Source organism: Tamandua tetradactyla, chromosome 22, assembly GCF_023851605.1.
Source record: "Tamandua tetradactyla isolate mTamTet1 chromosome 22, mTamTet1.pri, whole genome shotgun sequence".
Lineage (NCBI taxonomy): Eukaryota > Metazoa > Chordata > Mammalia > Pilosa > Myrmecophagidae > Tamandua > Tamandua tetradactyla.
Genome location: NC_135348.1, coordinates 46313446 through 46328693, shown reverse-complemented (window position 1 = coordinate 46328693; position 15248 = coordinate 46313446). Strand labels below are relative to the sequence as shown.

Genomic DNA, 15248 nt, shown 5'->3' with positions numbered 1-15248 from the left:
AAAGGCATGAACAACCAACTTTGACTCAAGAAGAAATAGATGACCTCAACAAACCAATCACAAGTAAAGAAATTGAATCAGTCATTCAAAAGCTTCCCAAAAAGAAGTCCAGGACCAGATGGCTTCACATGTGAATTCTACCAAATATTCCGGAAGGAATTAGTACCAACCCTGCTCAAACTCTTCAAAAAAATTGAAGTGGAGGGAAAGCTACCTAATTCATTCTATGAAGCCATAATCACCCTCATACCAAAACCAGGCAAAGATATTCCAAAAAAAGGAAAACTACAGACCAATCTCTCTAATGAATATAGATGCAAACATCCTCAACAAAATTCTAGCAAATCGAATCCAGCAACACATTAAAAGAATTATACATCAAGACCAAGTAAGATTCATCCCAGGTATGCAAGGATGGTTCAACATAAGAAAATCAATTAATGTAATACACCATATCAACAAATCAAAGCAGAAAAATCACATGATCATCTCAATTGATGTAGAGAAGGCATTTGACAAGATTGAACATCCTTTCCTGTTGAAAACACTTCAAAGGATAGGAATACAAGGGAACTTCCTTAAAATACTGAAGGAAATATATGAAAAACCCACAGCTAATATCATCCTCAATGGGGAAAAATTGAAAACTTTCCCCCTAAGATCAGGAACAAGACAAGGATGTCCACTATCACCACTTTTATTCAACATTGTGTTAGAAGTTCTAGCCAAAGCAATTAGACAAGAAAAAGAAATACAAGGCATCAAAATTGGAAAGGAAGAAGTAAAACTATCACTGTTTGCAGATGATGTGATACTATACGTGGAAAACCCTGAAAAATCCACAGCAAAACTGCTAGAGGTAATAAATGAGTACAGCAGAGTAGCAGGTTACAAGATCAACATTCAAAAATCTGTAGTGTTTCTATACACTAGCAACGAACATGCTGAGGGGGAAATCAAGAAGCGAATTCCATTTACAATTGCAACTAAAAGAATAAAATACCTAGGAATAAATTTAACTAAAGAGACAAAAAACCTATATAAAGAAAACTACAAAAAACTGTTAAAAGAAATCACAGAAGACCTAAATACATGGAAGGGCATACCATGTTCATGGATTGGAAGACTAAATATAGTTAAGATGTCAGTTCTACCTAAATTGATTTACAGATTCAACGCAATACCAATCAAAATCCCAACAATGTATTTTTAAGAAATAGAAAAACCAATAAGCAAATTTATCTGGAAGGGCAGGGTGCCCTGAATTGCTAAAAGTATCTTGAGGAAAAAAAATGAAGCTGGAGGTTTCACGCTGCCTGACTTTAAGGCATATTATGAAGCCACAGTGGCCAAAACAGCATGGTACTTGCATAAAGATAGATGTATCGACCAATGGAATAAAATAGAGTGCTCAGATATAGACCCTCTCATCTATGGACATTTGATCTTTGATAAGGCAGTCAAGCCAACTCACCTGGGACAGGACAGTCTCTTCAATAAATGGTGCCTAGAGAACTGGATATCCATATGCAAAAGAATGAAAGAAGACCCGTATCTCACACCCTATACAAAAGTTAACTCAAAATGAATCAAAGATCTAAACATTAGGTCTAAGACCATAAAACAGTTAGAGGAAAATGTAGGGAGATATCTTATGAATCTTACAATTGGAGGCGGTTTTATGGACCTTAAACCTAAAGCAAGAGCACTGAAGAAATAAATAAATAAATGGGAGCTCCTCAAAATTAAACACTTTTGTGCATCAAAGAACTTCATCAAGAAAGTAGAAAGACAGCCTACACAATGGGAGACAATATTTGGAAACGACATATCAGATAAAGTTCTAGTATCCAGAATTTTTTAAGAGATTGTTCAACTCAACAACAAAAAGATAGCCAATCCAATTACAAAATGGGAAAAAGACTTGAACAGACACCTCTCAGAAGAGGAAATACAAATGGCCAAAAGGCACATGAAGAGATGCTCAATGTCCCTGGCCATTAGAGAAATGCAAATCAAAACCACAATGAGATCATCTCACACCCACCAGAATGGCCATTATCAACAAAACAGAAAATGACAAGTACTGGAGAGGATGCGGAGAAAGAGGCACACTTATCCACTGTTGGTGGGAATGTCAAATGGTGCAACCACTGTGGAAGGCAGTTGGGCGGTTCCTCAAAAAGCTGAATATAGAATTGCCATATGACCCAGCAGTACCATTGCTAGGTATCTACTCGAGGACTTAAGGGCAAAGACACAAACGGACATTTGCACACCAATATTTATAGCAGCATTATTTACAATTGCAAACAGATGGAAACAGCCAAAATGTCCATCAACAGACGAGTGGCAAACAAACTGTGGTATATACATACGATGGAATATTATGCAGCTTTAAGACAGAATAAACTTATGAAGCATGTAATAACATGGATGGACCTAGAGAACATTATGCTGAGTGAGACTAGCCAAAAACTAAAGGAAAAATACTGTGTGGTCCCACTGATGTGAACGGACATTCGAGAATAAACTTGGAATATGTCATTGGTAACAGAGACCATCAGGAGATAGAAATAGGGTAAGATAATGGGTAATTGGAGCTGAAGGGATACAGACTGTGCAACAAGACTGGATACAAAAACTCAGAAATGGACAGCACAATACTACCTAATTGTAATGTAATTATGTTAAAACACTGAATGAAGCTGCATCTGAGGTATAGTTTTTTTGCTGTTGTTTTTTTATTTTTATTTCTTTCTATTAACGTTTTATTTCTTTTTCTGTTGTCTTTTTATTTCGTTTTGTAAATCGATGCAAATGTACTAAGAAATGATGAGTATGCATCTATATGATGATATTGGAAATTACTGATTGTATATGTAGAATGGAATGATTTCTAAATGCTCTGTTAGTTAATTTTTTAATTAATAAAAAAATAAAAATAAAAAATAATTTTCAGGAAAAAAATGGAATCCAAAAGGTTTTCATCAATTTTTAAAAGAATCAAACTGAAAAGCAAGATTAGGGCTACTTCTTTAAAGTTGAATTCTGCCTATTTTCTGTAATTCAGTTTTTCTTCTTTCTCTAGATTATGTCTGGATCCTATCAAGAAGCTAAAACTTTATTGAAATCCTACTTACAGCAACATGGCTACGGCTCCTGGATTGTGAAATCTCCCTGTATAGAGCAATTTAGTATGTGAATTAGGCAATCCATTATCCTGTTAAAAATGTGGTAATTTTTGGTGTGTTTTGACTAGTAAAAATGTTTTTAAAATATTGGTGCTTATTTCTGGGAAGATGTCCCTAGAGAAGGGACAGGAGGGTGGCTGAGGCAGCAGTTCAGGAGTGCTGCTGACCTGGGAGAGCCTTCTGCATCACATGTGGCAGCCCGGGTTGCAGAGGCCGAGGAACTGAGAGCCAGAACGCTGAGCCTGGTGTGGAACCGTAGAGCCTGCGGGAGTGCACGTACAGGAGCCAGGGACTAGGAAGTCAGCCAGGGCACATTCCTTAGGCATGCTACCCTCACCAGAGCAGCCCTGTGACCAGTGGCTCACCCCACACCCCATGCACCTGAACCCCATCACCCACTCCCATTCCTCACGCTCCAGGCACCCCCACCCCACCAGCCCCCAGTGCACATACCTGCCCCACACCTCCACCCCAAGTGCAGCCCGAATCACCTCTCCTGCACCCCTCCTTAGCACTACCTCCCCCTTCCTGTTCTCTGCAGGCTGTTCCCAGCACATAAAGGCTGTGGACCTGACCTCCATGCCCAGACTACCCCTGCCTCCTGCCCATAGTGTCACACAGCCTCACCCCGACCCCCTGAGCTCTGCACATCAGTTTACAACATTCCTGGGCCCACGCATGCTCATGGGCCCCCAATCACATTATTCAGCTCTGGGAACTGCACTTTATAACAGTCTAGAACCGCACAAACACGTGGCCCTCAGCCACACTTCCCTGAGAAAGTACCAACCTGCACAACTGGGTCACATCTGCCCCTAGTCCATGAAGGCATAACACTGACCTGCTGCCACAGCTCTACATATGCACAAAGGGCCCCATGCCTTAGACCAGCACACACCAGTACTAAATCCCCCAGACCGGTGCACCATACAGCTATATCCTTGCTGGGTGCCCATGTTCACAAGCATCAGTGTAACATGCCAACCTGTACCTAAACTTGCCCTGAAACAAATCATCGCTTCAAGTGCCACACCCCATAATCTGCCTCCTGCTGTATAACCATCCCACAGACACAAGGCCTTAGACTACTAAAGGAAATCAACTCCTAATGTAAATCCGTCAATATATTTGCATGCCATGGAGATAGCAGAAGATCACTAAGCATATCACAATACGGACAGATAGCCTTGCCTAATGACCAAATTGAAACACCAGAGGTGGGTGCACGGTAATTCAATGGTTAGAATGCCTGCCTTCCATTCAGGAGACTGGGGTTCAATTCCGAGACCATGCACCAAAAAAAAAAACACCAGATGAGTCACAGATGTTGGGACAACTAATCAAAGATGTTCATACAACTCTAGTTAATAAAATAAGTGGGATGGCACGTGACATAAAGAGATCAAGAAGAGAGTAGAAGAGCATAAAGAGGAATTTGAAAGAATAAATAGAAAAATAACTGGTATCACAGAGCTTAAAGACTGTTGCCCAAGTGAAAAAAACACACTAGAGGCATGCAACACCAAATTTGAAGAGACTGAAGGAAGAATAAGTGATATAGCAGACAGGATAATGGACTATGAAGACTCAAAACAGCAAATAGCAAAAAAGATGGGAAAAAATTGAATTGGATCTCAGGGAAATGATAGACAAAAAATGCACAAATAGAAGAATCATTGGTGTCTCAGAAGGAGAAAAAAGGATTAAAAGTCTAGGAAGAGTAGTTGAGGATATAATGGGGAAAAACTTCCTAACCTTCATAAATATGCAAATCAAAGAAGTCCAATAAACTCTGAACAGAATAAATGCAAATAGGTGTTCCTCAAGACACATAGTAATCAGTCTGTCAAATGTTGAAGAGAAGCAGAAAATCCTGAAAGTGGCAAGAGAAAAACTATCTACTGCATACAAGGGAAACCAAATAAGACTGAATTCAGACTACTCAGCTAGCACCCTGGAGATGAGAAGGCAGTGGTATGATATATTCAAGATCCTGAAAGAGAAAGACTTCCAGCCAAAATTTTGGCACCGAGCCAAATTGTCCTTCAAAATTGAGGGAGAGACTAAAGTTTTCACAGACGAAGTCCTGAAAGAATTTGTCAACAAGAGACCGCCCCTACAAGAAATATAAAAGGAGTTCTGCCAGCTGGAAAAAAAAAAAAAAAACCCAAAAACACAGGAGTGGGAGGTCTGGAGAAGGGCACAAAATTGAAAAGTACCACTAAGGGTCAATTAAAGAATACAAAGAGAAAGAGGGAAAAGGATATTTAGATCTGAAAAATAAAAAAGATAAGATGGTGGAATCAAGAAATGCCTTTTCAGTAATAACTTTGAATGTTAATGGACTAAACTTAAAAATTGAAAGATACAGATTGGCAGAATGGGTTAAGAAACATAATCCAGTTATATGCTGCTTAAAAGAGACTCATCTTAGATGCAAGGATACAAATAGATTGAAAGTGAAAAGATGGAAAAAGATTTCCCACACAAGTTGTAACTAAAAGAAAGCAGGAGTAGGTATACTAACATCAGGCAAAATAGCCTTTAATTGTAAAGACATTATAAGAGACAAACAAGGGCACTATATACTAATTAAAGGGTCAATTCACCAAGAAGTATAACAATCATAAATGTTCTTGCTTCCAATCAAGGAGCTCCAAAGTACATGAGACAGACATTGGCAAAGTTGAAGGGAGCAATAGGTGTTTCAACAGTAATAGTAGGAGACTTCAATCCACCACTCTTCTCTATAGATAGAACAACCAGACAGATAATCACCGAGGAAATAGATAAATAACTTGATAAAAAAAAAAATTAGACCTGACAGACATATGTTGGTCATTGCACCCCAAAACAGAAGGATATGCATTCTTCTCATGGTACATTCTCCAGGATAGATCACATGCTGGGGCACAAAACAGGTCTTTATAAATTTTAAAACACTGAAATTATTCAAAGCACTTTCTCTGATCACAATGGGATGAAACTGGATCTCAATAACCACCAAAGAACAAGAACATTCACAAATAAATGGAGATTAAATAACACACTCCTAAACCACCAGTGGGTCAAAGAAGAAATTGCTAGAGAAATCAGTAGTTATCTGGAGATGAATGAAAATGAGAATACAACTTACCAGAATTTATGGGATGAAGCAAAGGCTGTGTTGAGAGGGAAATTTATTGCTCTAAATACCTACATTAAAAAACAAGAAAGAGCAAATATTGAGGACTAAACAGCACACCTGGAGGAACTTGAGAAAGAACAGCAAACTAACCTCAAAGCAAATAGAAGAAGAGAAAGGTTAAAGTGGAGATACATGAATGGGAGAACAAAAGAACAGTAGAAAAAATCAATAAAACCAAAAGTTTGTTCTTTGAGAATTTCAATAAAATTGTTGGGCCACTTACAACGCTGACAAAGTAAAAAAGAGAGAGGATGCAGATAAACAAAATCAGAAATGAGAAAGGATGTGTTATGACAGACCCTGAAGAAATAAAAGAAATCATAAGAGGATACTGTGAACAAATATACACCACCAAACTAGACAACTTGGATGAAATAGGCAAATTCCTGGAGACACACAAACAAGCTATACTGACTCAGGAAGAAATAGAAGATCTCAGCAAACGAATCACAAGTAAAGATATCCAATCAGTCATCAAAAATCTTCCTACAAAGAAAATCCCAGAGCCAGATGGCTACACAGGGGAAATTTATCAAGTATTCCAAAAAGAACTAACACCAATCCTGCTCAAACTTTTCCAAAAATTTGATGTAAAAGGAACTCTACATAACTCATTTTATGAAGCTAATATAATTTTAATACTAAAACTGGATAAAGATACTATAAGAAAGGAAAACTACAGACCACTCTCCCTAATAAACATAGATGCAAAAATTCTTAATAAAATATTAGCAAATTGAATTCAACAACACATTAAAAGAATTATACACCGTGACCAAGTTGGGTTTATACCAGGAATGCAAGGATGGTTCAACACAAGAAAATTAATGTAATACAGCACATTAACAAATTGAGGGAAAAATCACATGATCATCATGAATGATGCTGAAAAAAACATTCAGCAAAATTCAGCATCCTTTTCTGACAAAAACACTGCAAAAGATAGGAATCAAAGTAACTACCTCAATATGATAATGAGAATATATGAAAGACCAATAGCCAGCATTGTACTCAATGGAGAGAGACTGAAAGCTTTCCCCCTAAGATCAGGAAAAAGACAAGGATGCCCACCGTCACCACTGTTTTTCAACATTGTGCTAGAAGTTCTAGCTAGAGCAATCAGGCAGGACAAAGAAATAAAAGGCATCTAAATTGGAAAGGAAGAAGTAAAATTCTCATTATTTGCAGATGATATGATATTATACTTGGAAGATCCTGAGAAATCTACAGCAAGGTTACTTGAGCTAATAAACAAATTCAGGAAGTTAAGTGGGATATAAAATTAATGTGCAAAAATCAGTAACATTTCTATACACAAGCAATGATCTAGCTGAAGTATTTAGGAATGAACTTAACTAGGAATGTGAAGGACCTGTACACAGAAAACTACATAACATTGCTAAAAGAAATCAAAGGAGATCTAAATAGGTGGAAATACATTCCCTGCTCATGGTTAGGAAGGCTAAATATAGCTAAGATGTCAGTTCTCCCCAAAATTAATCTACAGATTCAACATCATGCCAATCAAAATTCCAACAGTCTACTTTGAAGATTTGGAAAAGCTAAATACCAAATTCATCTGGAAGGAAAAGAGACCCCATATAGCTAAAAGCATCCTGAAAAAAGAAGAACAAAGTGGGAGGATTAACACTCCCTAACTTTAAAATCTGTTATAAACCCCAGTGGTCAAAACAGCATGGTACTGGCACAAAGATGGAAGCATTGGCCAATGAAATCAAATTGAGAGTGCAGAAATAGACCACCAAATCTATGGTTCAACTGATTTTTGACAAGGCTCCAGATCCTCTGAACTGGGGCAAAATAGTCTTTTCAATAACTGGGCATGGAAGAAGTGGATATCAATAGCCAAAAGAATGGAAGAGGACCCCTATCTTAGACCCTGCACAAAGATTAATTCAAAGTGGATCAAACACCTAAATATAAGAACGAGCACCATAAAGCTTCTAGAAGAAAATGTAGGGCAACATCTTCAAGACCTAGTAATAGAAGGTAGCTTCCTAAACTTTACACCCAAAGCACAAGCCACAAAAGAAAAAATAGATAAATGGGAACTCCTCAAAATCAAATACTTCTTCCTTCAAAAGACTTTGTCAAAAAGGTGAAGAGGCAGCCAACTTGATGGTAGAAAATGTGTGGAAATCACATATCAGACAAAGGTTTGATTTCCTGTATATAAGAGTGCTTTGAAAACCATTGCTTTTTTATTTCTTTGTATATATGTTATACTATACAGTAAAAAAAAGTTAAAAATAAAAAATATATATTGGTGCTTTTCAACTTTCAAAATCAGGGTCTTGCAACAGCCATGTCCAGAAATTGCTGAAAATTTGTAAGTGTTCACGTTAATTTACATTGAAACAGTATATATGTACTGGAGTTCTACACAATATTTTGATTGAAGTAAAGCAGACTTCTAAGTTCAAACTTCTAAACTGCAGTTTATAAAATTTTACATAAACCACTAAACTAGTTGAATCTAAATTCAAGCCCTGTTTTAGGTCTGTAGTTCTGTTATCTGAGACAAGCATTATGGGATGGGTGAATATGATAGATCAAAGTGGGAGAAAGAATGCCTTAAAATTAGAATTATGAAAGCAGAGTGTTCTAGTTTGCTATCTGCCAGGATGCAATATACCAGAAATGGAATGGCTTTTAAAAAGGGGAATTTAATGAGTTGCTAGTTTACAGTTCTAAGGCCAAGAAAATGTCCCAACTTAAACAAGTCTGTAGAAATGTCCAATCAAAGGCATCCAGGGGAAGATACCTTGGTTCAAGAAGGCCAGTAAAGTTCAGAGTTTCTCTCTCATCTGGAAAGGCACATGATGAACACAGTCAGGGTTCCTCTCTCATCTGGAAAGGCACATGGTGAACACGGTGTCATCTGCTAGCTTCTTCTCCTGGCTTCCTGTTTCATGAAGCTCCCCAGGAGGCATTTTCCTTCTTCATCTCCAAAGGTCACTGGCTAGTGGACTCTGCTTCTTGTGTCTATGTCATTCTGCTCTGCTCTCTGAATCTCTTTCTCCTTTTATAGGAATTGAGAAAAATGTTTCCTCTTTTATAGGACTTGAGAAACTAATCAAGACCCATCCAAATGGATGGAGACATGTCATCACCTAATCCAGTTTAACAACCACTCTTGATTAAATCACATCTCCGGGGAGATGATCTAATTACCGATTCAAACATACTGTATTGAATAGGGATTAGAAGAAGTGGCTGCCTTTACAAAATGGGGTTAGGATTAAAACATGGTTTTTCTAGGGTACGTTCATCATTTCAAACCAGCACACAGAGATTAGCTGGAAAATGTTACATGTGTTTAAGGCTATAGTATAAGATAGTGCAGAAAAACTGAAGAAGTTGAGTCTAGCAGATGTTGTCATTGGGGTAAGCAGCAGGGAGTCCTTGAAAGACTTTCTGTCGGGAAGTGTCAAACAGTAAACACCATTCCACAACATTTTGTTTAGATATTATTAGGGAAATTTTCTAACACACAAAGGTAAAGTAGTCATGAATCCCAGGTACCCAACACTCAGCTTTAACAAGTAGCAAAACATGGCCAATATTTTATTTATATCTCCTCTAAACTACATTATGTTAGAGCAAATATTAGATATATTATTTCTTCTGAAAATACCTTGATACATATCTATAAAAAATAACACCTTTAATACACACATGTACACGTGTATAACCATAATTCCATTATCACACCTTACAAATTAATAGTAATTCTCCCATTATCTCATAAATCTTCCATAGTTTGTTGGAATCAGTATCAAAATTAGGTCCATATACAAGGGTGTGGACCTTCCTGGCAATGTGGGACAGAAATCTTGGAATGAGCTGAGACTCAACATCAAGGGATTGAGAAAACCTCCTCGACCAAAAGGGGGAAGAGTGAAATGAGACAAAGTGTCAATGGCTGAGAGATTCCAAACAGAGTCCAGAGGTTATCCTGGAGGTTACTCTTACGCATTAAGTAGACATCACCTTGTTATTCAAGATGTAGTGGAGAGGCTGGAGGGAACTGCCTGAAAATGTAGAGCTGTGTTCCAGTAGCCATGTTTCTTGATGATGACTGAATAATGATATAGCTTCCACAATGTGACTGTGTGATTGTGAAAACCTTGTGTCTGATGCTCCTTTTATCTACCATGTCAACAAATGAGTAGAACATATAGAATAAAAATGAGCAATAGGGGGAACAAATGTTAAAGTTAGTTTGAAATGCTAGTGATAAATGAAAGCAAGGGGTAAGGGGTATGGTATGTATAATCCTTTTTTTTTCTGTTATCGCTTTCTTTCTTTTTTGGTTGTCTTTTTATTTCTTTTACTGAATTGATGCAAATGTTCTGAGAAATGATGAATATGCAACTATGTGAAGATACTGAGAATTACTGATTATATATGTAGAACGGAATGATATATTAATGTTTGTGTTTGTTCTTAATTTTTTTAAATTAATAAATACGTAAATTTAAAAAAATTAGGTCCATACAGTGCAATTTGTTGGTACATTCATTAAGAATCTTTTATTCTACAGATTTCCTCTCAGTTGTTTCTTATAATGTATTTAAAAACTGGATCCTTTGCCTATAGAATTCCCCACAATCTGGGTTTTACTGCTTATATTATCTAAGATGTTTCTCTGACCTCGGAAGCTGATAGTTAAATCTAGAGGATTGATCAGATTCAGGTTCACTTCCCCAGCAAGAAGACTTCATAGGCCATATGGTACTGTGAAGACACGTACTATCTGGGTTGTCTTTCTTTCAGTGATGTTTACCAGCCGTACATGATCACTGCCTAAACCCTTTATTTCAGTAGAGGTTGCAGGTGATATTCAAATGCTCTCATTAGCTGGAATTGCTCTATTAAAAGACACTCCCTTATAAATTCTTTGATCACCTAGGGTGTAGTTGGTATAGAAAAGGCAGGATTATTTCACTTACTTTACCTTTTTAAAAGAATTAGTTGTAGGGCGGGCAACAGTGGCTCAGTGGCAGAAATCTTGCCTGCTGTACTGGAGACCCAGGTTCAATTCCTGGAGCCTGCCCATGCCCCCAAAAATAGTAAAAATAAAAGAATTAGTTGGTTTCCTGTCATTACTTCAAAGTTAACCAATTCATGGTTTTAAACATTTTTTTCAGCCCATTATAATTAATATTCAAATGGATACTCAAATTGTTCAATCTGTGGTCAGTAGGAGTCATTTTTAAACATCTTTCAGTATTTTTCTTTTATATGGTTAATATTTTAATGCTAGTTTAATATAACTGTATAGTTTGTTTTCTGTTTATTTGTTTACGATAAGTAGACATATAATTTATTTTCTTAAGATTGTCCCTACATCCATTGACCTTGCTAAATTGATTCTAATAGTTTATCTGTGAAGTCTTGGATTTTCTTCATATACAATCATGTCATATGATAATAATGATGGTTATCTTTCTTTTGTCCCACTCTTTACCTTCCACTTTCTTTGCCTTGCTATTTGCAGTATCTATGACTTCCAGTACAATGTGAATTGGCATAGTGAGTTGGTGTCCTTTCCTTATATGGGAACCTTGTCATGTTTTGGCCTCTGTCTTTTGAACATGACCCCATTAGTCTTTGATTATTTCCTTGCTTTCTATTATGACAAAACATTCCTGTCTCATGTTGTATATTTGTTGCCCATATCATCTTATGCCCCACACTTGGAATCAGCCATTTCTCTAAGGATCCCTAGTACCTTTTAGTGGAATATATGTGTTTAGAAACCACAATCTGGATGCCAGGAGTATCTATTGATACTGGTTTAGTCATTTTTCTCTAGATCTTTTCAGAAAACAAATCTAGGAAATATATATATTTAGTTAAGATAATATATTTAGTTTTTATTGGCTCCATTTCAAATTCAGGTTAGCCTCTTTGATCTTAAATCTGTATCTCCTTTCTGTCATACCCAAATCCTGATTCTTTGGTAAGAACAACATAATTTATGGTTTACTTTTTCCCACAACATATGCAAAACAGTCTCAGAATAATGATATCAACACCATCATCAACAATATGACTACTGGAAATATTTGAAAATTGTTTCATTCTTAGGATATATCCAATCGGATATATACAGCGAGTTAATGTGTTTTAAAGTAAGCTAAAATAACCTCTCTGTGTAGTTATGCCTCAGACCCAAGACACAGTTTGCATCATTTGTTTTATTAGGCTTTTGGTATTTCAAAACCGAGTTTTGTTTTATTATTATGTAAAATATAGCATGGTTCTAAAGTCAAGTCTGTAGCACAGAATATATGTGGGACAGTCTAGCTTTTATCTCTGTTCCTTCTTTTCTGAGAGTATGTGCATACTCCTTCTCACATACTCTACAAACACACAATTAGTGGGGTTTTGTTTATCCTACTTTTCAAGTGTAGGTATATACACACCTATAAATATGTACAAACCTAGATAAATGCATCTGCTGTATTTTATAAATGGTAGCATACTTGATACACTTTTCAATGCCTTTTTTCACTTAAAATATATCCTGGATGTCTCTCTATAACAATACACAAAGATACTCCTTATTCTACTTTGCAACATTCTATTGTTTGGACTTACCATAATTTACCCAACCAGTTTCCTATTGATGGACATTTATGTTGTTTTTCATCTTTTTCCTATCATAAATAATGTCTCTTTCTCAGTTGATTATAGGAGAAGAGTCTAGAAAGTCTGAAGGCTATGACGATAGCTTGGGTAATAGGTAATGATGACCCAAACCACAGCTGTGATAGTAAGATTATAAAGATGAAGATAATTCAAGCAATGGTCTGAGATAAGACCTGAAAATAGAATAGGGGGGCAAAGGAAATGGACAAGTCAAAGACGCCTTCATGGTTTGAGAGGGGTGGCTGAGGGTACCATTACTAGAAGTAGAAAAGTCAAGAATGTTATCTGATTTGGCTAAAGAAGATTTGAAGTTGTGATATTCATTTTAAAGGTGGTGGTAAGATTCTTGAGTGGATATAGTCAGCTACTAGAATCATATTTACCCTCAGAATGTTTTGAAGTGAGTTTAAAAGATAGCAGTTATTTGCAAAGAGGTAATTATTAAAGTTTTGAAAAAAGGTGTTCTAGTTTGCTAGCTGCCGGAATGCAACACACCAGAGACGGATTGGCTTTTAATAAAAAGGGGATTTATTTTGTTGGTTCTTCAGAGGAAAGGCAGCTAACTCTCCACTGAGGTTCTTTCTTATGTGGAAGGCACAGGATGATCTCTGCTGGTCTTCTCTCCAGGCCCTTGGGTTCCAACAACTTTCCCCGGGGTGACTTCTTTCTGCATCTCCAAAGGCCTGGGCTGAGCTGCGAGTGCTGAGGAACGCTGAGCTGCTTAGGCTGTGCTACGTTGCGTTCTCTCATTTAAGCACCAGCCAATTAAGTCAAACCAGTCACTCATTGCAGCAGACATGCCTCCTAGCCTACTGCAGATGTAATTGGCAACAGGTGAGGTTCAAGTACCGTTGGCTTATGTCCGCAGCAACAAGATTAGGTATGCTCACCTGGCCAAGTTGACAACTGAATCTAACTAACAAAAGGTTTCATCTTTTTCAGGGATCACAAAAAGAAGATAAGGTTAGAACCTTAAGGACCACTTATATTTTGGATTTGAAAAGCAAGACAAAACATACGAAGTTGTTAGGTAAAGGAGGAGCGAGGATGGCAGAAAAGGAATATCAGGAAGAATAGGATGAACCTCTTCAAAAGGAGCATGAATGAGCATTACAAAAGCATCATTGAATCTGGTAGCCAGAGTCCATTGGCAACCTTAAAAATGTAGTTCCCAAATCCAGTTGCTCAGGAAATGCACGGCTCCAAATTTGCATATTAAGTTATTATAGGTGATTCTGATGCAGGTGGTACTTGGACCACACTTTGAAAATGCCACCCTACAAAATAATAAAATGGTGGTAGTGGTAGAAGTAAGATTGGACACACTTAAGGAATGAATGGGAGATGAAGATTTGGAAGCAATGATTGTAGTCTGTTCTTTCCTGCAGCTTGGTACTAAGAATAAATATTATGATTGTGGTTGGGTAGTTTTATTATATTTGTAAGGTAGAGGAGATTTCACAAGTATGGATGAATTTATACTGGTGCCACCTAATGTGATTTTATGACTTGTTTGGGAAAGAGGTCAGAGAATTGATTCAGGTAGAATTAGGGTCAGCTGTGGTTAGGGAATTTAGGGTAATGTGAGGGCCTTACTGAAATGGCTCAAGCCAGAATAGAGCAAATAAAGAGAGGGATTTGAGTACAAGTAAAACAGCTTCACTGGGGAAAGAACAGGTATGAGAGGATAGAAGATTGTGTTTAAGACATTTGGAAAGTTTGAGTTCTCAGGTATTTAACCCTTGTCTTTATTTTGTCATATTACCCTTTCCTTAACCCTACTGTAGTCTAATTCAGTTATTACCAGAAATAGTGCAATAGTTAAAACAGGCATGAGTGATGGCTTATGAATGGAGATTGAAAATATTGAGTCCCTTCTTCCTTTGAGGTGTTTATGTGCGGCATGGAACAGCTGAAGCCCTGGATAGTCAATTCTAGCCTCAGGCAACCTATTTCATTTACTCCAGTGTGCAGTTTTCTCATCTGCACCAGGGCATAAAATAGATTAAAAAGCACTGCTCTAAGCTTTTTAATTTAAAAATGTGGAGGTGTTCATCATGTATTAAGGCAGTGCCTCAAGGGGATAGAACAGACATTTAATTATATCTATTAGAAAAACTTAGAATTTGTAAGTTGGGGATATTTTTTAGATGCATATTTATTTCATTTTGCCCCTGACCCATAGG

At 37.1% G+C, this 15248-nt stretch overlaps 1 protein-coding gene across 4 annotated transcripts in view; it reads left to right on the top strand.

Moving 5' to 3' along the window:
* ADAD1 (adenosine deaminase domain containing 1) overlaps window positions 1-3281 on the top strand; it is a 55100-nt gene extending 51819 nt beyond the window's left edge. For all 4 annotated transcript variants that reach the window (XM_077140144.1, XM_077140143.1, XM_077140141.1 and 1 more), the window contains one exon: window positions 3092-3281. In XM_077140144.1, the coding sequence (XP_076996259.1) occupies window positions 3092-3205 (114 nt within the window). In that variant the 3' untranslated portion in view covers window positions 3206-3281. The remainder of the gene's footprint in view (window positions 1-3091) is intronic.
* Window positions 3282-15248: the final 11967 nt, after the last annotated feature.